This window comes from Protopterus annectens, chromosome 5.part0 (genome assembly GCF_019279795.1).
Source record: "Protopterus annectens isolate FY-2018-M chromosome 5.part0, PAN1.0, whole genome shotgun sequence".
NCBI lineage: Eukaryota > Metazoa > Chordata > Ceratodontiformes > Protopteridae > Protopterus > Protopterus annectens.
The window spans coordinates 927,725,991-927,753,225 of NC_056735.1; the positions used below are offsets into that span (position 1 = coordinate 927,725,991).

Below are 27,235 nucleotides of genomic sequence, written 5' to 3' on the forward strand. Positions count from 1 at the left end.
AGTACATATGAGAAAGTTAGAGCTATCAGTTTATAGAAACATTTGAACTGGGTGCACAGAATTGTTGTAGTAGGATGTAATAGGGAATATAAAATGCAGACAAATACCAAGCAAGTATAAGACAATAAGTTATATAGGCTTAATTCACCTAGCATCTGTTACATGTTACAGTGCAATTTTAATGAGGAATGGGAAGAGTATCATAGATATTTATCCTTTTATACTACATAATATGAGAACTAGTGATACAATATTTAAATTGCTGTAGCTGTCTACAAAACTACTATTAACATTGATGATTGTCTATAAACATATTAAACAAAGTGCAAAAAAATCTAGTGCACCACATATACATCACTAACAATTCTCAAAATTTCCATTACATTTTGTCTTTTTCTAAATTCTTTGCCAGTTTCTTATCCTTAATATAAGTGTGTGTGTGTGTGTGTGTGTGTGTGTGATATATATATTTTGTGTGTTTGTACTTATTGAGCTGTGCGGCTTTATTTTTAAACACTGATGAAGGCTAGTATGCAGAAACTAGTCTGTATTGTTCTCATCTGGTAATAAGATTTATTTTGCTGCTCAATAAATGATTCTAAATTAATTGAACCTCACACACTGTGCACTGGCTGTTTTTGTGGTTTCTGGATCTAATTTTGGCCTCTGCCCCTTGCCGTCCATGTGGAAGTACTGTTTTGAAGATTGTGGGTTTTGTTTTGCGCTGCTGGCCCTTGCTTGTGAGGTTCCTTGATGGTGTGTTGTGCTTTTTAGCATCTATGGACATTCTGTCTGTTGGGATGATTATGCTATTGTCATCAGTGCTCTGCTGTTTTGGTACATGTGTTTTGTTTATTTAAGTGATAACAATTGTGAAAGATTTTGAATCCTTGCAAATTTTTGTGGAACATCATTGGGATCAATGACAGACTTTATCTATTTGGGGCCATTATTAGAATGAGAGACAATAACTATTAACCTTCTAGCCTGGTGAGTGTGATTTTTAACATCTCAGTAAAGATTTTTTGCTTAGGAAACATCATCAACCCTTTTCAACATCTTAAGAAGGATTATTTGGCTCGGAAACATTGTTATTGTTATGCAACTTTAACTTACATTCAGTTTAAGTGTAAGTGCAAGTGGTAATTATTATTGTAGGGCTCAATGTTTTGCTATAGAAGTGAGAAACAATAACTGTTGATATTGATATTTTGACATCTTACATATGGCTTATAATTTTAGAACTGCGGTGGTGGTGCTGCGGTAGCGTTGTCGCCTCACAGTAAGATGTTGTCCTGTTCGATTCTCAGCTAAAGCATCTTCTGTGTGGAGACATGCATGAATGGGCGTACCTTCGTTGAAGGTTGTGCATCAGGGCTGGCAACTCGGTACATAAAAATCTACTGCCAATTATTAGCGGACTGGAGTTCCACTGTGGCGTCCCCTAACCAGGAAAAGCCGAAAGATACAACAACATATGGTTTATAATTTTACTGACTATATGGCATTTATTATGTAATACAATTATGGGCATTTGTGTCTCGTTTCATGCCTGTACAAGACACAACAATGGTTAATTCGAACAATTCTTTATATTGAAATATCATTGTGCCACAAAGTTTTGGTTGCCTTTTTGGAACTAAAGATTAATATGGTGTTTATGGTTGCACTTAATGTTATAGATATTTAACCCAGTTATTCTGGCTGTTAACCATTGGTCCATTCATCGGTTAAATATATGTACATCAGATGGTACATACCTTGGAAATATTGGCAGGACACTATTACCTCTCTATATTACAGGGACGTTTCATCAGGCCTAATGAGACATTATTATGAGCAAAATAACAGTTTGCTTTGATGCACTTTAATGTTTTGACATCTCTTCTAGTTTCTGCCTGAAAATATTAATTAATTATTTATTTAAATAATGGCATAGTGGTAACAGTGTTGCAGAAAGTATCACATGTTTTTTCTTTTCTTTTTAAATTCAATCACGTGATTTTTGTAGTTACATCTGAAGAAGGCCAGTATTACTGGATGTAAGCACTTATTTCGATTTTAAGAGTTTATTATGATTTTAAGAGTTTACAAGTTAATAAATAGTTCAAGTCCTGTTTTATCAACTTTGGAACCCCGCCTCCTGTATTTGGTGTTTTAGTATGAGGTCCTTACATGAAGCTTACCTACACATCAGAGACCTCCCAAACACAAACACAAGCATACTTCACATAATACAGTCTCTGTAGAACATAGTACACATATAATATATCACACACCAGAGTCTCACCAGTCAAACCCCTAAGGCATAATACAAAAACAAACATCTTAGTCATAGGCGACTCAATTGTGAGACACACAGATGCCCCTCTCACCAGGTTGGAAAAGGAAAAGGTCATGGTTAGGTGCCTGTCAGGTGCCAGGATCCACTACATCACACACACACTCAAATCTCTCAACAACAGGTGCTGTTATGACTCTGTCATAGTCCATGTTGGTGGGAACGACTTGAGACATACCTCACTGGACTATATGAAAAGAGATATGACTGAGCTCTCTGATTATTTGTCTTAGGCAGGTATGTCCCTCACCTGAAGAAGCATATTAACTTCGCCTAGGATGATATCTCAGTACAAACAAAAAGTGATTGACTCTAACAATTGGCTTAGTTTCTAATGTCAACCTGGGATGGCATGGTCTACAGACCTTGATGCTTTGCCAGAGATGGTCTTCTTCTGTCACCCTTAAATTTTAGTTACTGCCCAAGGCTCTTGCCATCTCTATAGTGCCTTTTTTAGGCAATGTTACAAGAACAAAATTCCTGATGTAATAATGCCCTCTAAAAACAACCTCAAGGTTATGCTGCTAAAAACTAGGAGTCTAAACCAGAAACTGCACTCACTGGAAAGCAGTCCTTACCCTGGAAGATGCTGACATTTGTGCAGTGACTAAGACCTGGTTTAAGACTGTGGAGAGCACCCCAGCTACACCAGGTTACATTTCCTTTCATGCTTTTAGACCATAAAATGAAGGCATGAGAACTAAAGGAGGTGGTGTATCAATATTCATTAAAGATAAATACACATCTAGATTGCTTAACTAACATGATTCCCTTAAATTACTTCAGGTGCAAATGACTGTATGTAAGACCCCTCTTCAGGTCATTGCCAGCTATAGAACCCTCTCCATGAATCAGGACATTCACTCACCCTTCTTGGATTGACTTGAGTCAATCCAAGATACTACCAAACACCCTGGTTTTGGGTAACTTTAATTACCCATCCATAGATTGGGTAAATCATACATGTTCTAACTCACTTACCCAACATTCCTGGACTTTGTTTACTCCAATCCCTGGACCAGCTGGTTGACACACCCTCAAGGGGCTCAAACATCATAACCTGGTGCTCATCAACATGAGGGACTGCTGCACCACCCCTAAGGTGTGGCCATCCCTGGTGAGATTTGACCACAAATTAGTATTGTTAGAAGTAACTATAAAACAAGCCCCCCCCCCCCAGCAACAACTAGACTGAAAAAAATTCTACAAGGACAGATACGACCTTTTACATGACAGAATAAATAGGTTCATGGCCCCTCCACCCACTGATGGAACAGACACCTATGCTGAGTTGTACACCAATGCTTTATACAAGCACCCATACAATTGTATTGACTCTGCCATACCTGATAGAATCAAAGCATGGTCTGCAAGGGAAAACAAACCTGTCTGGTGGACAACTGCCATTAATAGGCTATAAAACAGGAGAAAGAAATTGCTGTCTAAGAGTAGGAAGGAAAGATCTCAGAACTGGAAACACTCCCTCCTCAACTTAAACAAGCAAGTAAGACTCCTACTGAAGTCCTCCAAAGCTAACTATGAATCCAAATTACCTTCCCTAACTAAGGATAACCACAAAGCGTTCTTTAGTTACATCTGCAACCTCAAAGGTAAGGACCAAATTTGCACTGAACTCGTAGTTAATGGTACTAAATATAAAGAACCTGTGGATATAGCAAACTTGCTGGCTGACAGGTTCAGTGAAAACTTCACTCCCCTGTCCTCACCACATACACCTCAAACCATCACTAACGCCTGTCCCCCACCTAGTATCTCCAAGGATAAGGTCTTAAAAGCCCTCTCCAAGGCCAAAAGCACAGCTTCTATGAGACCAGACAACATCCCAAGCTGTGTTCTACATGGGTTAAAACCAGAGTTAGCATCTCCAATGGGCACGCTTTTCAATCACAGCCTAAGCACTGGCTTCATCTCAGTGGAATGGAAAACAGCTACTGTCATCCCTTTGCACAAAGGGGATGCATCCACATTCCACAGGAGCTACAGACCTATTATGACCAGCCCTATCTACAAGGAAATGGAACGAATCATCATGGACCCTATTAACAAAGATAAAGAAAATCTCCAAATGCTCAACCCCACCCAGTTTGGCTTTGTTATGGTTAGATCATGCCTGTTAAACTTGGTGGACTTCTTCGAGACAGTCACCAAAGCCCTAGACGAGGGCAAATCTGTGCATGCGGCCTACCTAGACTTAGCCAAGGCATTTGACACAATCCCCCCCCCCCCCCATTCAGGCATCATTGATAAACTCAACCATCTGGGTATTAACCCATATATTGTCAAGTGGGTTGCAAACTGGCTCACTGGTAGAACTCATACGATCAAAATAGGGGACGCCACCTCCTCTAGCAGACCCATAACTAGTGGTGTTCCAGAGGGATTGGTTCATGGACCTTTACTGTTTGGAATCTACTTCTCTGAAGTACAGTCTAAAACTAAAGAACTGTGGTGGACAAAATTTGCTGATGACTGCAAAATGGAAGTGATCATTGAAACCCCTAGCGATGTCAACATCCTGCAAGAAGGTCTTATGCAGGCTAATCACTGGTACCAAAGTCAAGGTCTTAAACTTAATGCAAAAGGATGCATTATTATCCCCATTGGCAAGGGTGATGTTCCTGCAAACTACCACATGAATAGCAATACCATAAGCACACAGAAAGTGATGAGAGATCTGGGCACCCAGGTTTTTAACAACCTTAACTTTGATCACCATGTCTCCACAGTGGTAAGAAGGGCTTTTTATATTGATTAACTCATAAGTAAGGGAATTGCCTCCAGAAAAAAGGGGTTATAATCCCCCTGTACTCTTCCCTTATCAGGCGAATAACAGAGTGCAATGCTCCCTTTGGTATGTTCCTTTCCAAAAACCTGCAGCAATTGGAAAGAGCACAAAGGTTCCTTACAACATAAATTCAGGGTCTTCAAGATCTGTGTTATGCAGACAGATTGAAATCATGTCTCTTTACTCTGTGTCATATAGACTGCTCAGAGATGACCTGTGCCTTGTATACAGAGCAATCTCTGACCCAGCTTTAATAGAAATCCTGCACATTTGCTAGTCAAATAGCAAACAGGTCATTCGCTCAAAGGACCTTAACCTGGTATGTGATATCAACAGAACATTCTGGACAGAAAAATTTGTCTCACAGCAGTTGCCCCACTTTTGGAACAAGCTTCCTATTCATGTAAAACAAAGCCCCTCGTTGTCTCTATTTAAGCATAATTTGGATGATTAGATGGGTAACTGGAAATTCACCCCAGGGTGTCCACCTGTGTCCCTCTTGGACAGGGCAATAGATGCTGATTTTATTGTCTGATTGAACCAGATGCCCTTGGGAACATGGGTTGAACTCGGCTAGACCTGTAAGGGCCCTGAGGCTGTTAACCTAGTAACCTCCTATGATCCTATAAATCAGAAGCTGTAGCAGACATGACACACAAAAAAGTTTAGCAAAAATGCAACACAATGAGAGTTACATGTATACAAATATCATATAGAAATGTATATAGATATATGCACTATATGTAAGGATTAATGGGACATATATAGATCTACAGAATTAATGATGCCATGGCTATAAATAGGGAGATGAGAGTAAAGTACATAGTTTATATTATGACGGTTTGTCTAGAGCATTTCCAGATTTCACATTCCCCCACTTTTTTTGTCATTCCTTTGTGTCTGCTTTTTATTCAAAAGAATGAAATACTATTTTTAAACACAGAAAAAGTGACTATTTCAAATTTTGTTGGCAGTACATAAATATCTATGACTATGTTAAAGAAATACATTACTGATTATAGAAGGTATTTCAGGTCAGTTCTGGGTTTTCCTGGTTTAAATGAATCCACAACAGATTTTGGCAAAGAAATCAAGGTATAAGCTTAATTTGTCTTTGTAAGTTAGGACAACATATATCTTACAAGAAATTTTATCTGACGTTGTATGCATGGTGAAAGGGAGAAGGATTAAAAGTATATCCAAAAGTCAAGGACAGGGTAAGCTTGGTCCCTTAAATCCTGTCTAATATATTGACTGTGCTACGTCTGAATGTGATAACTTGCCTTTATCAAATAAAATGTCAAAAACCAAGATAGGCCACTGAGTCAAACAACACCTTTCAGTGCATCAGAATACTCCACCTATTATCGGTTATATGGTCAAACAACACCTTTCAATGCATCAGAATACTCCACCTATTATCGGTTATATGGTCAAACAACACCTTTCAATGCATCAGAATACTCCACCTATTATCGGTTACATGGTCAAACAGCACCTTTCAATGCATCAGAATACTTCACTTATTGTATATTATATAGCTTTAGTGGCACATTTAATGTACTAGTGTGGCAATAGAGCATAAGTTAGCAAGGGAAAAACCAAACATATTTCTGTAATAACAGAAAGTTCTTTAACAAATCACCCTTGTGCTTGTCTATCACCCATTTGGGTAACTTCCTCGGACTTTCTCCTAGTCCTGTAGTCCAGGTATCCATGTTAACTTCCTTTTTAACTGTTAGCACATGACTAGAGAATTTAGGCTACATCTATGATCAGTCTTTGTCACCTAGTTCTTTGTTTGAGCCATTTAACCAGACCAGTAATTGAAAGTCCTATCTGCCATACCTCATCTGCCATGTTAGACACTAATATCTAGTGCATTGTATTTAGTTAATAAACAAATAAGCAAAGCATTAACACAGCACAAGGGAAACAGTTTGTTTCCATTCTACATGGAAGTATAATCTCAAGTTCTTTTCTTTGAAGAGAATAAAATAAATTATAATACATTTTTCAACTAAAACTGTGGGAGAAGTCGTGTATTATAAATACAATGTCAAGCAGATGCTCACAATAAAGAATCATATCAAAGTGTTACCGCCTCACAGCAAGAGGTTCTCCGGTTCGATTCTCGGCTGGGGTGCCTTCTGTGCGGAGTCTGGATGTCCTCCCTGTGGTTGTGTGGGTTTCCTCTAGGTGCACTGGTTTCCTCCCACATCCCAAAGACATGCTGTAGGTGGATTGAACACTCTCAATTGGCCTTAGGTGTGTGTGCATGTTTGTGTGTTCCCTCTGTGGAAGGTTGGGCGCCCTGGGCTGGCAACTCAGCACTGTAAAACTCCACTGCCAATTGTTCTGTGGACTGTTGTTCCACTGTGGTGACCCCTAACCAGGATAAGCCAAAAATAGATGATAATGATGATGATCAAACAACAAAATCGAAGGCAGTCTTTAGCTATGCCATTCTAATGTGACCATTGAAGACTGCAAAGGGATTCAACTTTCAGTCGGAACACACAGAATATTTTCAAATATGTTTTGTTTCTGCAGCCATGTTATAGGTTCTAATGAGTGATGGCACCTCCTAATGGACAGGGAAGCACTGCAAATATAAGAAAACACAGTTCCCCCTACTTGCTTCCAGATTAACGTATTACTGGATGCCTAAATTTCCTCTTTTACTTTTTCAGTATTTTAAATCTTCCAGATCAGGCTTCTTTTTTAATATTAATGATCTGCTAAATATTGTTGGCTTCTTTTTTTGCTGGCTATGGATTTCCTTTCAGCCCCACCATTCTTGCACACCAATTGGCTTCACAAAACATAATCTCCAATGATACAAGACTGTACCAGCTCCCTGTTGTAATTCTGAGACTTGCATGTGCAAGCAACATAATTAGTAAAAAAAAAAAATACTGAACAAAAGAAAAACAATAAAGGAGAACAACTGAAATATAGATTCAAAGAATGTCCAAAGTTTTCTAATTTGCACTGGTGTTTTTTGTTTGCCTTTCATAGAATATTGGGAATGCACCAAACCCTAGAAAAATAGCATTCATCACTTCAGATGGTTTTCAGTGTTGTGTGTGTTGTTTGTATTCTTTTGTACTTCTTTTCTAATTTTTGTTATCAAGAGAGAAAACTGGTACTGAGATTTTCTCTGTGACATTAAGATATGTACAGAAAAAAAATCCTGAGTCTGGGATCACACTTTACGTAGAAGAGGTTCGAGTGATTGAAGAATAGGATGGTGGGGGGAAGGTATGGTCATTGCTTTCTTAGCTGCAAATAAGTAATGATGGAATTGTCAGACTTTGCCAGTTATGTTTGGTTTAATTGTCTGCATCATGTTAAATGGCATACTATGCATTTTACTGTCACACTTACTTTCCCTGGGGACAGAAGTGGGTGACACTCAAGCAGCAGGATTTTACAGGGCACCCAAGAGTCACAGAAAATACCATACATGTTTGAAATGGTTGGATTACTGTTTACTGAGGAAATGATTCAATACAAGTCTTTCATTGTGTGAGAGGGCAGGGACATTCCTCCCAATGTGAGACAACATCGAAAAGCGGCCATGTAGAATGGTGACAAAGTAACTCATAGAGTGATGCCACTTTCCAGGTTAAAACTGAATATAGTAGGCATTCATCTGTTGGCACATAGCTGTTTACTACTCTCATAACTTTCAACTTTTTTAGGTAGCTTTGTCCTGATATTTCTCCATTCTTTTTGATAATTCTCAGCCAAAGACATTTGAAACTGTATGCATTTAGCACCATGCAGTAAAACAGACTCCTATAAGTGCTGCTACTAAAATTAAACAATCTAATAAGCATTGCTAAACTATAAGATTGGGATCTGCAACTCAGATGAAGATTCTGTATGTAATCACAAAGAAATCAGGTACAGTACTTACGTTGTGAAGGCATCATTTTGCTTTGCTCCAAGGTAATAGGAATAAAGATTAAACATCCCTATCATGAAGGCCACAAATACCATAATAAAAATGACCATAAATTTGAAGATGTCTTTAACAGTTCGACCTAGAGATATCTGTAGTGGTCCAAAACTCTCATTGGCTGGAAGAATGTATGCAATTCTAGAAAAACTCAGAACTATTGCAATTGCATAGAGGCCTTCTGATATAATCTGAGGATCAGATGGTAGCCAGTCCTTTCGAGCTAGAAAAACAACAGAAATCAAAATGAGTTGTGTGGAAATTATATGAGCTATGTTATAAATACTTAAATGATTCTGGCAATGATAAAATATTAGCAATAACACAATAACTATGTATTTCACTGGAATGCACAGCTATATCTTATTACACTGCTGATTTTAAAAATACCAAAATGTTTCAAAATCTATAGAATTTCAGAATCATAATTTATTAATTACCGTGATATGTCGGTTCTTAAGGGATCACCATGTCTCCACCTTGGTAAGAAGGGGATTCTGTATTGCTTCTCTCATACGTAAGGGCATTGTCTCCAGAAAAAAAGAAGTTATACTGTCCCTGTACTCTTCCCTCATTAGGCCAATAATTGAGTACAGTGCCCCTTTTGGTATGTACCTTTCCAAGCACCTGCAGCAATTGGAGAGACCACAAAGGTCCGTCCCTCACAAGGAAAATTCAAGGTCTACAGCATCTGTCTTATGTGGATCAACTGAAATCACTGTCACTTTATTCTTTTTCATACAGACTACTCAGAGGTGACCTCTGCCTTGCAAATAAGGCAATTTCTGACCCTGCTTTATGAAAATGCTGCATATCTGCAAGTCAAATGGCACATGGGTTACTTGCGCTAAAGACCTTAACCTGGTATGTGACATTGATAGAACCTGCTGGAGTGACAGATTTGTCTCTCAGAGGTTACTGCACATTTGGAAAAGACTCCCAGTTCATGTCAAACAGAGCACCTTATTATCCCTCTTCAAAAGCAATCTGGACAGTCGGATGGGTAACCATAAATTCACCATGTGTGTTCCACCTGTGTCTCTCTTGGACAGGGGCAATAGGTGCTGATCATGGAAACAAGGATATAACTTAGCTAGGCTTGTAAGGGCCCTAGGGCCATTAGTCTAGTAATGTCTTATAATTCTATGATCCTATAGTAGCTACATTAGTAGCTAAGAAAGAAGGAAATTATTCACATAAGGTTAACTTTCATAAGAATAATGCATCTCATATATTTATAGGGGTCTACTGCTTTTAGTCAAATTACTTTTGGTCGAAAATTATTTCAGGCAGCCCACTTCACCAAAAATGCATTTCACTGAAAACCCATTTGGTTGAATTCCATTTGGTCGAAAATGGAATATAGCCCCTGCCCCACTGCAGTGCAACTCTGGAGTGAGAACATAAAGTAAGGGTGTGTGTGTGTGGGGGGTAATTGCAATGTATGCACTATTATATACATGTGTATCCATTAAAAAATACATTGAAACATATAACATCAGTAACGACTAGTTGCAAAATCTGGGGGGCTTCACCCCCCCTCTTACTTTATATTCTGACTCCAGGGTCGCACTGCAGAGGGGCAGGGGCTTAATTCCATTTTCGACCAAATGGAATTTGACCAATGAGCTTTCAATCAAATGAGCTTTCAGTGAAGTGGGCTGCCTAAAATCATTTTCGACCAAATGTAATTCGACTAAAAGCAGTAGACCCATATATAGATATATTAATTAAAGAAACAATTATATGTAGCACTCATACATGTATAATTATGAGCATGCAGATTACATTATGTGCTATAGACCTAGGAAAGACAGTGTAACACAGCAATGCAGTAATAAACTATAATGCTGAGAAGGATGTGAAGCAGATAGCTCTGTTATGGCTGTGTAACTGAACTAACAGATATACAATGGCACATACTTGCACTCTGTGTTTGGTTCAAAGCACATGCACAAGTCAAACATCATTCACTCTCATTCAGTCAAGTACGCAGTGGACATAATACAAATTATCACATATCCATGTAACCCCCAGCACCACACATTTTTTATTATTATTATTATTATTATTATTATTCCCCAACCCACTTTGCACTTCTTTCCCTAGCACACATATTGTATTTGAATTTACTCCCTGCTTGCAGTGCCAATGCACAGATATAATTTCTTCCATTCTTCACTTTTTTCTTTGGCACACATCTAGCTTCTTAATATCCACAGTCCTCTGTACTATTTAGAACCTGGAAAAAGTCTGTTTTAGAAAACCTGCTTTCCATTTATCATCAAATGTCAAATGTTTTTACACTGTTCAACATACCCTTGCACTTCAGGTTCCAGGATGAATCTATAATGAGAACACACTCTTACATGCTTTTATGTTTATTCCAAGGCATGTATTTATTAGTAGAATATCCCTACACACTGGTATTCAGTCACCAGCACACAGCTAGCAATACCCTTAACGTTTAGTCTGTGGCACACATATATTATACAGAACTCCAACCTTGTGTCATTCAGTCTGGCTACACATGTATATCATTAGAATATTATGCCATTATCCCTGAGGTGCAGCTCTTGTCCCACACACATTCTGTATTCCCCATCACAGTGTAGTACAGCTTCATGCTTACCTAATGTCCTGCACACATTCTGTATCCCCCATCACAGTACAGTACATCTTCATGCTTACCTAATGTTGCATTCATTATTCTGCTCCATTTCATTTATCAGTCACTGACACACACTCATTTATTTTTACATCACATTTTGCTAAACAGAACAGTTATTGGTATACATAGCAGGATGTGCTTCTCACAACTGGTCCAGCCCCTGATCCACAACTAGTATTTCACTTCTCCTTGCCTCACATGTATTGTAAATTATTATTCTCTTCTGCTCATTGCCTGCAATCCCAGTCAAGTTCTCAACCCCAGAAAGAAGGTATTACTAGTAAGTATCACCCTGCCTATTCCAAACAAGGCTCTCACCACTATGCTCTCTCATTTATGCAAGGATAATCACTTATGTATGTATTGATGCAGGGATAATCACTAATGGAAGCATAAGGATCGCATAAAACCACACAGCATTGTTAAGACATGAGTACCTCAATAGATGTAGGTAATTTAGGTCACACAGTATTATCAGTAGTGAAGTAACGCATTGTACCCATAAATATTTCTTAGTTTGTAACTTACCAATGCACCACCCCATTATTTTATGTTTATAAATCACATGAATAATCAGCACTGCGGATGCTTTACATGACTGTCCCCTCTAAGACACCAAGAGGCAGTGAATAACATTATAGTATTTTACTGCATTGTAGATACCATGTCCCCAGATCACGTTCAAACATATTTTAGTTATGTATAGTACAAGGTAAAATGAGCTAGGCATTACTCACTTATGTATCAGAGCTAGTGTCCGTATGCTTTTTCAAGATCAACATTAAAGCAACAGTAGATTATAACTTGCAAAATAATTGTTTTCATTATGCTATAACTAGAAAGCCAGGCACAGCCAAAGGTTGCAAATTGTCCTTTAACACCTGAATCTTTCTGTGCCGACTTCATTATTTCTGTTTATGGAAGATTTCATTAGCTCTATTGAACAATTCAGGAATGACCGTCATAGTTTGGGTAGCAGTCATGAAAAACATTAGTGATTAATTGCTTCTCTGTGAGTTTTTGATATCCATTTGATTAAGCATTATTTCACTTTTTTTCCATTTCCTCAGTTACCTTTTTGATTGCTTTTCCCACAGAGCTTGTGAGACTGCAAGAAAATCACAGATCATGCACTTATGCTGTTTCAGTCTTGTATAGTATTTCTATTTTCCCCATTGTGGTACAATCATGGAGTTGATTGTAGAGGCATTCAGGAGTGCATGGGCGAAATTTTATTATTGCTTAGTGGAGTGGAATTTGGGGAGCAAGAGCTTTTAATCATTTGTGTTGATATGTCTCCAGTCAGGTTATTATGATCCATTATTCATAGGAAAAGCATGCTTACCACAACAAATATATGCAGCAACATGCTTAAGATTATGGCTGGAATGCAAATCAGAGTGTCATTTGGCTGTAGATAGTTCACAAAAACTAACTTTCTCCATTATTTTACTGATTGCAGCTGAAAACTGTAATAATTTAGTGTGTACAAGTGAATGAAGCTAAAAGTGGGTAGAAGTGTTCAAATGGTGTACTGAAGACATTTGGTTGGTGCAGCTGGTAAGCAACAGGCAGGCTTCATTAGTGTTGACATTTACATAGCAGATACATCATTGGTGTATTTACTGATCAAGATACCTACAGGGTAGATACATCAATGCTAGGCACTGTCTGTAGCAAGTATCATGCTGATGAGGCATGGACTAATAAAGATTTTTGTCTACAATGCTGGTCAGCAAGATTGGGGATGTACTCTATTATACACATTTTAGCAGCCCACAGGTGATAGGCTAGGTACAACTCGCTGATCTGCATCAAGGAAGTAAGATGCATCCCTCCCCTGCAATATGTTAGTGGAAAATGTCATATTCTCTGATAACCCAAGGAATAGAAACCTTCATATAAATTATTTCACAGATTGGCAAGATTTCTGATTGTGCTCAATATAATATACTATACCCATATGGCATTACATGCTCCTAGATGAGCAGGATATGACACCCATGATCCAGAAGAGATTCCTCTCTCTCAGCTGCTAGGTACCTTAGTCTGTAATAAAACTGGCTTTCTCACCAATGTGTCTCAGGTAACTGGTGCTTTTCTGCATTTCCAAGCTGACACTCAGAGTTGGCAATTGAATATCCCATATCAGATCACACTAACCTTCAAACATATTTCATGAAGTTGTCTTCTTTTATGTATATATGTTACAAAGCACTTTGGTAACCATTAATAAAATAGTTGCAGGGTAGAGGTAACAAGTACCATAACAACACTGATAAATGCATTCTTTGTTTCGCTGGTGATGTCAGAGGTCTACTGTAGTGACTCTTCATCACCTAAGCTGCCGGATGAGGCTGTATGATCAGGCTTAAAGTCAACCATTGGGTAGTACTGGAATGTAAATCTGGCCTCCTGTATAGGTGGACCAAGCGTCTGGCACCTCAGCAGGTATGATCTTATAATCACCAGAAAAAGAAATACTGATGCTTCTGACTTGTGCTTGCTGCACACTATGGGACTACAAAAGATGTACACACATACCCCCCCCCCCCAAACACACACACACACACACATACACCTGAAGGACAATGGTCATGTACAGTGGGATGCAGAAGAGGAGGCTGCAGTAGAAGCACCATCAGCTGTTTGTACAGCACAGTGACCACAAGGTGTGCAAACACATTCTAATGGAAGTGTATGCAGTTCACTATGTAGCACAAATATATGTTTGAAATTATTTTTTTGTGGACATAGCCATGATTATTGTGGAAATAGTAAACCAATGTACAAAGGATTAAAGTGAAGTGCAATGAGAGATGCTCAGATTATACAGTATAATGAGGATTCTTCTTCTACAAGGGTCAAATACACAGAAAATTATTACCAATTTAGACTCTACACAAAAGGCAGTAATGGAACAAGGATAGCTTATCAGAACCAAGTGCCATGGAAAATGGTTGTGTAGATACTCAGTAATGGCAAGAATAATATGTTTTGAAACATGAAAATCAAAACAGGGAGCCAGTGCTGTGGCAATGAGGAGCCCTGGCTGTGATTCAGTAGACTAGGATGTAGGCTGAGGTTCCTCTGCACCACAAATAATAGCAGGAACAGAAGGTTATTCAGTGGTTGAAGGGACAGACCATTGAAGTACATGCATCACTTCATGCTCGGCCTACTTTCAGTAGGCTTTTTGTCTCCCAATCAAATTCATGTTCTCTTGCACAAATAAAACAAACAAATAAAACAAATCCTACAGCTGTTATCTCATCTTCCCTAAAGAAATGGATAGCCTATTTGAAAAGGAATGGCTGAGGGTCAGTAAAAGAAGTAACTGTATTCCCACCAAAAATCAGAAAAATTAATATTCTGAAAAGCAGATCACCATCTGAGGAGAGCAGTGCTGCAACCTGCTTAGCACAAACACTGTTTCAAAGTAATATTATAGCAATAACCAACGAAGCTGGTGTAGTATATTAAGATTTACCCATGGTTGTTGTGCTTTAATCATGAGGGCAAGTGATTAAATAAAGCCAACCTTGGGTCAGTCTTAATATACCACACCATGTAGGTGGTTATTGCATTAATACAATGAAATGAAATTATTTAAGAAAAAAATGACTTATTTTTCTTAATTAATGTCTTTGTATAACAGTGTTGTGGTGTTCTTCCGCTTCTGCTGCATATACTTTTGCTTTTCTTGATGTACTGCGCATGCATATGGAACTTGCATTCCCATGCTTACCCGCAAAGGAGAAAGGAAGGTCTCCATTGCTCCTCTTTTTTTTTTTTTTAAATTAGAAAAATGGTTTTGGACAGTTTAGGGATAGGAGAGACAGAATGGAGGAAATAAAAGGAAAATCAAGTACTTGTCCTTAGTTTTGAATAGTGTACCTGATTTTCCTAGCATTTTCTCTGTACTGTCTCTCTCATATGTCCAGAGTCTGGATTTCTAATTTTATTCATTTTTGTTTAGAAAAATTAAAAGTCACAGTATATACCAATGGAAAAAAGTCTGGGGGACCAGACCTTTTTCCATTGGTATATGCTCGGATTTAAATGGGCATGCTGGTTGGACTGACCAATCAGCATGCTAGTTTTTGAATACTAATGGCCAGTCATTGTATAATACCAAATTACCTACTTTCACTGAAAACTAATATGCTAAACGTATTCCATGTGATGAACTGCACCATTGCATACCTACTTAATCTAGTGTGCTCCACTGTGTTACATTTCTGTCCGACTGATGTGCTGACAATGAGTATCCTGATATAGCATAGACATCACCTCAAACACTGCCTATACCATGCACTAGAGTGGCTAATTTGGCAAATCTGTCATTTGTCATGTTCTGCCTCCTGTCTGCAATTTCCTTACCATTGTATTTTTCGTCACAATAATTTGGATTTTGGATAGACACTGCAAGATACATGATGAATAAAGGTGTTGACACTAGTAATGTGACCTCAATCAGTCTTTGTCCCTAACCTCAGTAGTGGTAGTGTCCCTACCAGTAGTGGTAGTTTCTTTCCCAGCTACTTCCACATGCATATATGTGTGAACCTGACACACTGTCAAACTTTGTGCAAAAAGTCATTAAAACAGAGCCATTATCATTACTGACACCAGGGTCAAGTACCAGGTAGATGTTATTTTTAACTTGCCGTTCATCCCACTCAAAAGATATTGTCCTAAACAATGCTGGTCAGATGTCTATCTCTGCTGAAATCTCTTCTGTGTTTCCAGTCATTACTTTCACATATCCTGGTATGATAAAGGCTATGTTAGTCGACCCACTGTGAACAGAAAGTAAAGTCAGCCTACTGTCTGTAAAACTGAGAACACAAACTCAAGAGCTTCATCCAAGTATTGTGTTATATTGTGACTGACCACTAAGGAAACCTATCAACTCATTATTTTTTTACATATTGCGGACCAGATGCAGTCCACCCCAGTAGGCTACTGGTTTAATTTCAGAGGACTGCATCTCCTTCTAGTATAGCCATAAAGGATTTTTATGCTGCTGGCAGTAGGCCTATGACATGAAAAAGTGTTACTTGTGATGACATTAGCAATCAGCTTCACTCACAGGTGCACTTTATATTCCCACATAAGGTGTACCTGTGAGTGAAGCTGATGCACAGGTGCACCTTATTTGCCCACATCCCCTTCTCCAAAAAAGATAGGACATTCCATGTTCCTTTGTCACCTGTGTATACCTTCATTATAGTATTAGTATAAGTGAGGCCTAGTACATTTGTTTTTCTTGGCTACCTTTACATTTTCTTAGATATAAAGTACTATATCCAAAACTGCCAGTCTATATTGCATTATATATCAGCAGTTTCTTTTTGGATGTGGTTTTATAAGATAATTGCATATTTTTTGAAGTGAAATATTTCTACCAAAAGGCTGGCGTAACTATGGGGCAGCTTCTGCATATTCTATACCAAAACTGTCTTGGCTGTATGAAAGGATAAATTTGTGTTTACATCACAGCATTATGCTAAAGTGTAAGTATATTATCCATTTTGGATAGCATTCTTATTTTTTGGAAGGGTAGTGCAGATGAATGTGTCTTACTTAGAAACACTGAACTCTACTCGAGGTATACTCTAAAGAAGTCTCAGGAAACAAAAAAGTTATCTTTGTGTGACTTCCCATTTCTTTTTTTTTTTTCAGTTTGTTTATTTTTGTTGATTACTGGTTTATATATTAGCAAGTGTTACTTTCTGTAACATTTTAAACATACCCTCTTCACACATAGGACATTAACCGATGTCTGTTGCCTGCATTGGAGTTAGTATATATATATATATATATATATATATAGATATATATATATATATATATATATATATATATATATATATATATATATATATATATATATATATATATATATATATATATATATAGTTGGGGGGTGTGGGGAACTAGGACTATTGAACTTTCGTTCAATAGTCCGAATCCACAATCACTGAACACACTTTAACGAAAGCGCTTTCACTGAAAAAGCGCTTCCGTTAAAGTATGTTTAAACAAAAAAGAATAAAACATTACTTTTATGTTTTTGCAGGGGGGCAAGCCCCCCTGCATCCCCTACACCCCCCTTCTTAAATATTCTCACTCTGAGGTCGCACTACAGTGGGGAAAAGGGAATTTTCCCTTATCCCCAATGTAGTGCGATCTCTGCAACAGGCATACTTATGCGAAAGTATCTTTCAGTGAAAAGCACTTTCATGCAAGTATGCCCGGCTGAATCTGTTTCGGTTATGTTGCCATTCAGTGATCCATACGGATCCCTTATATATATATATATATATATATATATATATATATATATATATATATATATATACATATATTTGTGTGTGTGTGTGTGTATGTATGTTTGTATATATATATATATAATATATAATGGGTCTACAGAATTTTGTCAACAGACCTAAATGTCAATGTCCAAAATCTTGTCCGCAAATCTTTGATAATACAAACTTTGTTGTGCTATGATTCATGTGCCAAGCAATAACCTCATGGCATGCAAAAAACAAAAATAATAAAAAAAGAATGAAACATTATTTTCTGCAGGGGGACAAGCCCTCCCCTCCACCCCATGATAACTATATATATAACCCTGAGAATAAGAATACAAAATGTAGAGAAGAGGGTATTCTTCCTTACCCCAAGAACCATGCGATCTTGCTCACCTGTCGACCATCTGCGCAGCTGACCTAATTTTGTCATCTAAATAGATGTCATAATTTCAGCTCCCCATATACTGTAGATAGTAACTAGCTAGCTAGATAGCTATGGTTGTTATTTAGACAGTCTGAACACTGATTTCATTAGGTAAAAAAAGAGCATATAAATGGGTAAATTGTCATTTGTGTGAATCTAGTTTTATATATTGTACACATGTAGGAGTGTGCAGAGAAATGAATTTTGAATTGGAAGGTGGTGGTTGTAAAGATATGCAAGACTGTTTTGTAGTAGTTGGTGTGTATATGCAACTGTTTGGAGCATAGGGTCTGTGTGCAGGTTATGGCAAAGGACAGATTTCAGTGTTGTGCATGTTCTGTGTCTTTCTGTCTTGTATAGTGGTACTGCTAGGGAAAAGGCTTTTAGTAGCATAATGTAATACAATAGCATAATACAAAGACATTAGAATATAGTAGCTCTGGTAAACAATGTGCAATTTTTCAACTCACCATAATTGTAGTATTTTATCTCATCTGGTAATGTTGCATCGGCTAGGTCCTTGTCATGTTCATCCACATAACTCTGTGCTCTGGATGCATGCCAACATGCCATAAATCTTGCAATGAAGGATGCCACAAAAATAGCAAGCATTCCAAAGTCAAGTATATTCCATAGCTCAAATAAATATTCTCTGGGACCTTGGGACCAAATTTCTTTGATTTCAGCCCATATCATCCCTGTTTTTGAAAAGCAAAAATTATGGTTATAGGAACAGATTCTTATGCTTCACATCATTGAAATATAGTTACAGTTGTGATTATCAGATTCTTTCAGACATCAAAGTAAGTATTATCTGAAGGGAGCATAAATATCAAGTATTAAAAAACTGGTCTTAAGGAAGACAACAGAATATTGTTCTGTATATTGACTTATTTCTATTCTTGGTCAAAATGTGGATGAGAATATACAGCTGAAATGTAGCAGACAGTGACAAATTATTACTAGCTAGGATATAAATCTGGTTTTAAAATCATGTTTCAGATAATATGTTGATTAACTTTAGCAATGCAAGCAATTTTTTGTTAGTACATTTTTTTTCTTAGATTTGTTTTCACACTTTAGCCGCGCATAGCTATAATAAAGATGTGAGAGTTATCAGGCAGAACTGCTTTGTGTAATGCCATAGGATCTTCAAACATAAACCAGAAACTATAATATGCTGAGCAGAACATGGTTACCTTAAACATTTTACAGTGGGGCAGGGCATCCTGTTCATTCTGAACAAAATACTCATAAGTATAAAGAAAGCAAAAGGTGGATTCTTGCCTGAATGAGGGCATACATGCACTGTTTTTGAGGAATCACTTGTTGTTGTGTTATGTTTAAACTGTGCATGTAATCTGGTCGGAATTTATGGAACAGCTTATGGATGGAATGGCTGGGATAAATCATCAGTACTCAGTCTGTCAAGCATTACAAGAATAAATAATTGTAGCCTAGATTAGCGTGACAAACCTGGCATGAACTTTACATTCCAAAGGCTGTAACTCAAAAATGAATATTTTATGTTGGTTTTCTTTCCTCAGTAAATGCACCTTCTGATGTGCAAGAATACAGTTTTTCTGTGCATATACATCTGTTTTGCTTGTTCTCCAGTTTACTGTTTTTGTAATGAAAGCGTCATTCTTATTTTCTTTGCTAGATTTGCTGAAGTGTTTCCTGTGTTATTACCTGCAAAAATTACACTTGTTTTGTAGATATTTTCCAGACATGCAGAGGTTTATTGATGAGATATTTTGAAAAAGAACAAAGAAAAGTTGTTTATCTGCACCAGGTAATAAAGATAAAAGTTATTGTTAATAGTGTATTCATCTATTTCTGGAGATAAATATGAAATAAATCTTAAAGGAAAGAATCCTTACGGCATCCTAAAGTAAAAGATATAAAGAGTGTACAGTGTGGAAGTTGAGAAGAAGTATTTAAAGTCGCACTGCACATGAAATGAGATGGATTAATGAACACCAGCACACTGTACTGCTATCATACGTGCAACACACACAAGATAGAATGCTGTTTGGTATTCCTTAAGCAGATCTGCACTTTGCACTTACCCTCAAAACAAGGGTAAGCAGCACAATATACTAGTGAAGTGAGCAATCCAACATACATAGCTATTCATGAACATATAAAGTGTGCATGTACACTCAGTGATCCCTTTTTGTTTTAAATTCCATTACTTTTTGGAATACAGCCACAAAGACATTTAGAAAAAAATGATAGGGGTTGCTGCTGCCATCATTAATCTGTATCTTCAACAGACTTTAAGACAAGGTGCTACTGCTCACAGATCTTGGCCTAGAAGGAGAAGAGTATTCAGAGAACAGTTCACTTATCATGGACTACATGATGAAATTGCAGAGTAAAACAGGATGGACAAGGGATACCCCAGAGGAAATAAACAACATCTGTCACTTTCAACCAAGGCCCCAGTGAAATCATGGAGAACTCATCCATATAGCATTAGATGTGCTAGCTTCAGGTACTTTCCAAAGACCCACAGCAGATATATTCGGTGTGTCCTAGACCTCATCCTCTAGAATTTTACATCAGTTTCTAAATGCAGTACATCAACATGCCAAGGATTATATCTGGTTTCCATGTAAACAAGAGGAAAGAGAGCAACAACCATGCAACAATTCTATACCACAGCACAGTTGGCTGAGGATTTGCGTGTCACAAATGGCACACACATAGAAATAAAAGTCACAACTAGTGAACAAGGCAGGAGGTACATCAGCAGGAAAGGCTATGACTCTATTAACTGCCAGGTGGTCTGTAATGCCAAAGGGATAATCTACAATCTGTGGCATGTAACCATGGCAGTTTTCATGAATCACACATAAGGCATGCATGTGATTTCTACCTATGGTTTGCTAGGGTTGACTTTCCACAAGGCCATCTAGTGGGGAATGTAGGTTATGCATTGGAACCTTGGCTCATGACACCCAGAAGAAACCCACACAACTTCAGTGAGCAATGAGCAAGGATGCAATGATGCCCATGCTCAAACTAGGAATATTGTAGAACATGTATTTGGCTAGCTTAAATCAAGATTCCAGTGTCTAGTCACATCAGGTGGTGCCCTGCATTATGATCCAGCCACCTCTGCCACAATACTCACAGCCTGTGCTATGTTGTACAATATAATTGTCAAAAAAAACTACAAGGACAAATTCCAGGACCACAGGTAGGGCAAGCAGATCCAGCAGATACAGATGATGAGTCTATAGAAGAACCACTAGCTACAGATGATTCTGACAGATGAAGGTATGCAAAATATACTATGCCACTGGCCAAGAGACAAAGGATAGCATCCACAGTTACCACCTAATTTAAAACCTAAGATCCTAAGCTTATACAAATAGTAAAACTGATGCCTGCAAACATCCACAACCTTTACTTAACTGTGTAATGGTTGTGTTATGTCAACATCAGAGTCAGCCCCGAATGATACATCTTGTAGCTGCAGTATTAACCAAGGTAAGTGTTGAACCTGTAACAAAAAGTGATATATAAATGATTACCATAATTTGTAAATATTTATGTCACTAAAATGAAACATGGTTTAACTGTACAGTAATGTCAACAGTAACTCATGAGTGATTTGTGCAATATAAATATATGGATTTTGCCCAATACCGTGTATCATGCATTACAGTTGACCAATGTATATAAAATAATAGTGAGCAGGTCAATGTTAGTATTATTTACACAAGTAATAATTACTTATCTAGTAGGACTGCCATAGTAAGAATAATACAACAAATACAATGAGGGTCAATAAGTACATAATCAATCATTCACAACTCAGCAGGAAGAAGAAATATAAAACACTTTCTGAAATACACTCTATTAAAGCAAGCATCTGAGTCTGCAAGCATTAGCTACCCATTCTGTGTATCAGTCATAGGCAACACTAAGTCACAAAGAAACGTGTAAAGGTCAGGGCACAGTCATCATCATTTGTACAGGGTGGGGAGTGGGGATTACATGTGGTCAAGCCTAACACCAAATAAGTGAGTTTATAGGTTCATAGGTTCATAGGTTCATACAAGGCTATCTGCCCTAGGACATTTATAAGCCTAGCCAGAGTGTGTATGGCTTTCGCCACCCATTTTAAATTAATTTTGCTATGCCCTTTTTCGAGGTTAGTATACTGTGCCTCTGTCTAACAGTGACACAGAAGTGATACCCAGGGTAAACCTACGATCCCCCATCCACTCATCAAGACTCCTCTTGAAGAGAGTCAATGAGGGACTCTGCCTAACCTGGACTGGGATTTTATTCCAGAGTGAAGGGAGCCTCTGAGTTATGAATCTGTCCCTCCAGCATGTCCTATTTATTTCAGTGCTGAGGTTCAAGTCTCTCGAGTGTGTAGCTCGATGGGATTTGGATTTTTTGAGGTGCAGCATGTCCCTTAATTCCGGGTTGGACATGGCCTTATACGTCAGGCACAGGTCACCTCTGAGCAGGCGGTATGCCACTGAGTAGAGCTGGAGTTTCTTTAACTGGGCAGCATATGGCATCTGTTTGAGCCCTTTGATCATCTTGGTGAGGTACTTTTGGGGTCTTTCCAGTTGCTGCAGGTGTTTGGTAATGTACATCCCAAAAGGGGCATTGTACTCGATTATGGGCTTGATGAGGGATGAGTAAAGAGGCACGATGACCTCCCCTAATCTAGATGTGAATCCCTTCATGATTAGGTGGGCTATATAAAATGTTTTTCTAACCACTTTGGCCACGTGGTTGTCAAATGAGAGATTGCTATCAACTTGGGTCCCCAGGTCCCTAATTACTTCTTCTGTACTTAATGGATTACCACCTATGTGATAATTTGTGGGCACTTTGTTTTTGCCAAAGGGGATGACTATACACTTTTTGGCATTTAGCTTGAGGCCATGGCTCTGGCACCAGTTGTCTGTTTCTATAAGGCCCTTTTGGAGGATGCTTGTGTCGGCTAGAGAGTCAATTATGGCGCCCAGTTTGCAGTCATCTGCGAACTTGGTCAGCCACAGTCCTTCCGTGTTGGCCTGTACCTCCGAGAAATATATACCAAACAAGAGAGGTCCCAGGACTGAGCCTTGTGGGACGCCACTTGTAACTGGTTTGGAGTCTGACATGGCTCCAGCAATTCTAACAATGTGGGTTCTGTCCTTGAGCCAGTTTGCAATGCATCTAGTGACATAGGGGTTTATATTTAAGCTGGTGAGCTTATCTATAATGCCCAAGTGGGGTATTGTATCGAAGGCTTTTGCGAGGTCCAGATAGGCTGTGTGGACCACCTTCCCTTCGTCAATGGCCTTGGTGACTGTTTCAAAGAAGTCAACCAGGTTTAAGAGGCAGGATCTGCCCTTAACAAAGCCGAACTGGGTAGGATTCAGTGTCTGTAGGTCCCCAATATCTTTATTTATGAGGTCCATGATGATCCTTGCCATAGCTTTGCAGACCAAGCTAGTCAGGCTTATGGGGCGATAGTTTCCAGGGTCCGTTGAGGCACCACCTTTGTGGAGAGGGACCACTGTTGCTGTACGCCACTCTTTGGGTACATATCCTGTAGTAAGGCTGAGATTGAACAGTAGTTTTATGTTTGGGTTTAGCTCTTCTTGGAGTTCATGTAGGACGCAGCCTGGGACACCATCTGGTCCCATTGCTGCTGTGTTTTTTGCTTTGGAGAGGGCGGCTCCCACCTGAGCATCTGAGATGTCAGGGGGGCAGCACTCTGCTGGGATAGATATTTGCCCTTTTGGTGGGGTGGGGGGGGAGAAGTTTGCGCTGAACCTGTCAGCTAGGATGTTGGCAATGTCTGTGGGATCAGTGTATTTTTTGTCATTTTGGACTAATTCTGAGCATATCTGGGAATTCCCACCCAGGTTCCTAACATAACTAAAGAAAGCCTTGTGATTATCCTTAGTTTCCTGTGCAATTTTTCTCTCGAAGCTGGCCTTTGACGATTTTATGAGTGCCCTTAGTTTTTTGCTAATACTGATCAGAGATGCATTCCCTTTTTGGGATTTTGCTCTATCATGTAGTAGCTTCCTCCTTCTATTGTATAGTTTGTTTATGGCTGGGGTACACCAGACAGGTCGTCTGCCTTTGGAGGATTGGGTCTTGGTTTTATTTGGGATTGCATGATCCATGCATTCCTGAAGATGTTCATAGAATGCATTTATAAAGGATTCTGCGGTCTGGGCCATATTTTCCACAGGCCCGGGGGCTTTGAAGGATTCCACCTCGGTTTTTAGGAGTGTGAAATTTGCTTTAGAGAAGTTTTTCACTGTGGTTTTCTGGGCAGGGGGTGGGGTCGGGATGTGAATATCCAGTGAGATCAGTTTATGGTCTGATCTTACCAGTGAGGGGTACACTTCTGGTCTGGAGCATAGAGTCCCCATGTTGGTGATGATCAGGTCCAGTATGTTTTCCCCTCTTGTGGGAGTGATAACAAGTTGTTCCATAGCATTTGAGTTTATGAATTCTAGGAACCTTTGGGCAAGGGTGTTGGAGCTAGAGTAATGCTCCCAATCTATGTTTGGGTAGTTGAAGTCGCCCAATATAATGGTGTTCGGAGTGACCTTCATATTTTCTAGTGTTCTCAGGAAGGCCGAGTGGGGTTCCTGGGTTTGGGAGGGTGGTCTGTAGCAGGCTATAAACTGGAAGGCAGTTTTACCCACTGTTAGTTGCACATGGATAGTCTCTGATGCTTCGTGCTTTGCCACCAACCTGGAGGTGTGGGTATCTTTGATGAATATGGATACTCCCCCTCCTTTTGTGGTTCGGTCCAAGTTTTGGTGCCGAAAAGCATGGTATGAGGTATAACCTGGTAGTGCTGGGGTGCTCTTGGGAGTCCTGAACCAGGTTTCTGTTACTGCACAGATATCGATGTTCTCCATGCTAAGGAAAGTTTTGAGTGCGTGCATCTTGAGGTTTAGACTTCTGGCATTGAGTAGCATTACTCTTAGTTTCTTATCCCTTGTGATACCTATGGAGGTGGGTTTGTCTTTTGAGCTTTGCCTAAAAAAGGCACTATGGGGGTAGCAAGAGCCTTTGCCAATATCGGAAAGCCCAGGGGTGACAGGTGCAAGCCTTCTCTAGCAAAGCATCGTGGCTTGTCGTGCATATCATCCCAAGCTGACAGGCATTGGATCCCCTTTGAATGACACCAATACTTAAGCCAATTGTTGAAATTGATCATCTTGTCTTCATATTGTGGCATCATTCTTGGTGAGGGTAAGATGCTACTCAAGGTCAGGGTCATACCAACCTGGGCTACATGCTCAGAGAGCTCCTCTATGTCTCTTTTCATGTAGTCCAGGGAGGTTCGTCTCAGGTCATTCACACCAGCATGGACAATGACTGAGTCATATTTGTACTTGCCTTGGAGTGACCTGAGTGCTTGTGTTATGTGGCGGATCCTATCGCCAGACAGGCTGCTCACCGTGACCTTCTCCTTGTTCAGCCTGGTGAGCGGGACGTCAGTGTGCCTGACGATAGAGTCACCTATTACAAGTGTATCAGGTGTGTTGTTTAGCCTTAAGGGCTGTGACTGTTCGGCACACTGGCTTTGTGAGATATGTGTTGCACGTGTTTTGTTTTGGGGTAGCGGTTGCTTGGGTGTCTGCTTTGGAGGTCTCTGCTGCTTAGACAGATCTTTATTTAGAGCCTCCGAGTATGTTTTTGTGTGATTATGTGTTTGGTTTGCTGTTATGGTAGGTCTATGTGAGACTGGAATTGTAGTGAGTGTGGTTTCCTTCTCTTCCTGACTGGTTATGCCAGTACTGAGTTGAGAGAGCTTAGCCTCCAGTTTGGCTATATGGTTGCATCTCTCACATGTGTTGGAATTTGTGAGTAAGAAATGTTTTTCAGCAAGTATACAATTGTCAGGGCTAGTAGAAGTAGAATTACATCAGTTAGTAGTAACATTTATATAACTTGTATGTGTGTGAGGTGATATGGCCAAGAGGATTTTTCAATGTGTGTGAGTCTGCATGAACATAATCAGAGCACTTATGCTAAGACTACATCCTGACATCTCATACAAGTGTGAGCTGTGCATGGCAGAGTAGTCAGTTCACTGTTATCATCCCAACCACAAGAACTACCTCTGCCAGGAGTTGCACTGTTAGTTCTAGGACCCAGGCTAGAAGTAGGGGTGCTATCTGAATGTGAATGACGTCTGCTGGATGAGCTCTTATCACGACTGCATCCATGACTATGAGCATGTGGCCTACCACATGTGGGTGTGGACACCTCAATCACTGATGAAATAGTGAAAGTAGTGCTACTACAGGAGTATGATCCAGCATGGCCATGTTAGCTGACACCTGAAATATAACAGCTCTATGGCCATGTGGATGCCAACCCTCTCCAGCAGATGTTCCATTGCAGACACTGTCCAATCCAGTATGTCATTCATCCTGCCCAAGGAGTCACCTACATGGTTCAAACAGTCTTGCACATTAGAATGAACAACATGCAGTACTCTGCTGATCTCTTCTATGGCCTTGGTGGAATGTGCCTGTGCCTCTGTGATGGCCCTGCACATATACTGCACGGTACCTACTGACATCAACATAAGGAGAAGGGTGGACAGCAGGTTTCATCCAAGCACCTCTATCAACACCCTATGTGATATATTACCTTAATGATAGCTAGGGAGAGACTCAGCTAGCTTTGAAACTGGGGCAA

General features: G+C 39.2%; 1 protein-coding gene across 1 annotated transcript in view; it reads right to left on the reverse strand.

The window, feature by feature from the left end:
• The window catches only part of TRPC6 (transient receptor potential cation channel subfamily C member 6), a 1,017,840-nt gene that overhangs the window by 284,346 nt on the left and 706,259 nt on the right, over nt 1–27,235 (reverse strand). The window contains exons 6-7 of the mRNA XM_044072711.1: nt 19,003–19,230; nt 9,073–9,337 (exon numbers count right to left, since the gene is read on the reverse strand). Coding sequence (XP_043928646.1) covers nt 9,073–9,337; nt 19,003–19,230 — 493 coding nt within the window. The remainder of the gene's footprint in view (nt 1–9,072; nt 9,338–19,002; nt 19,231–27,235) is intronic.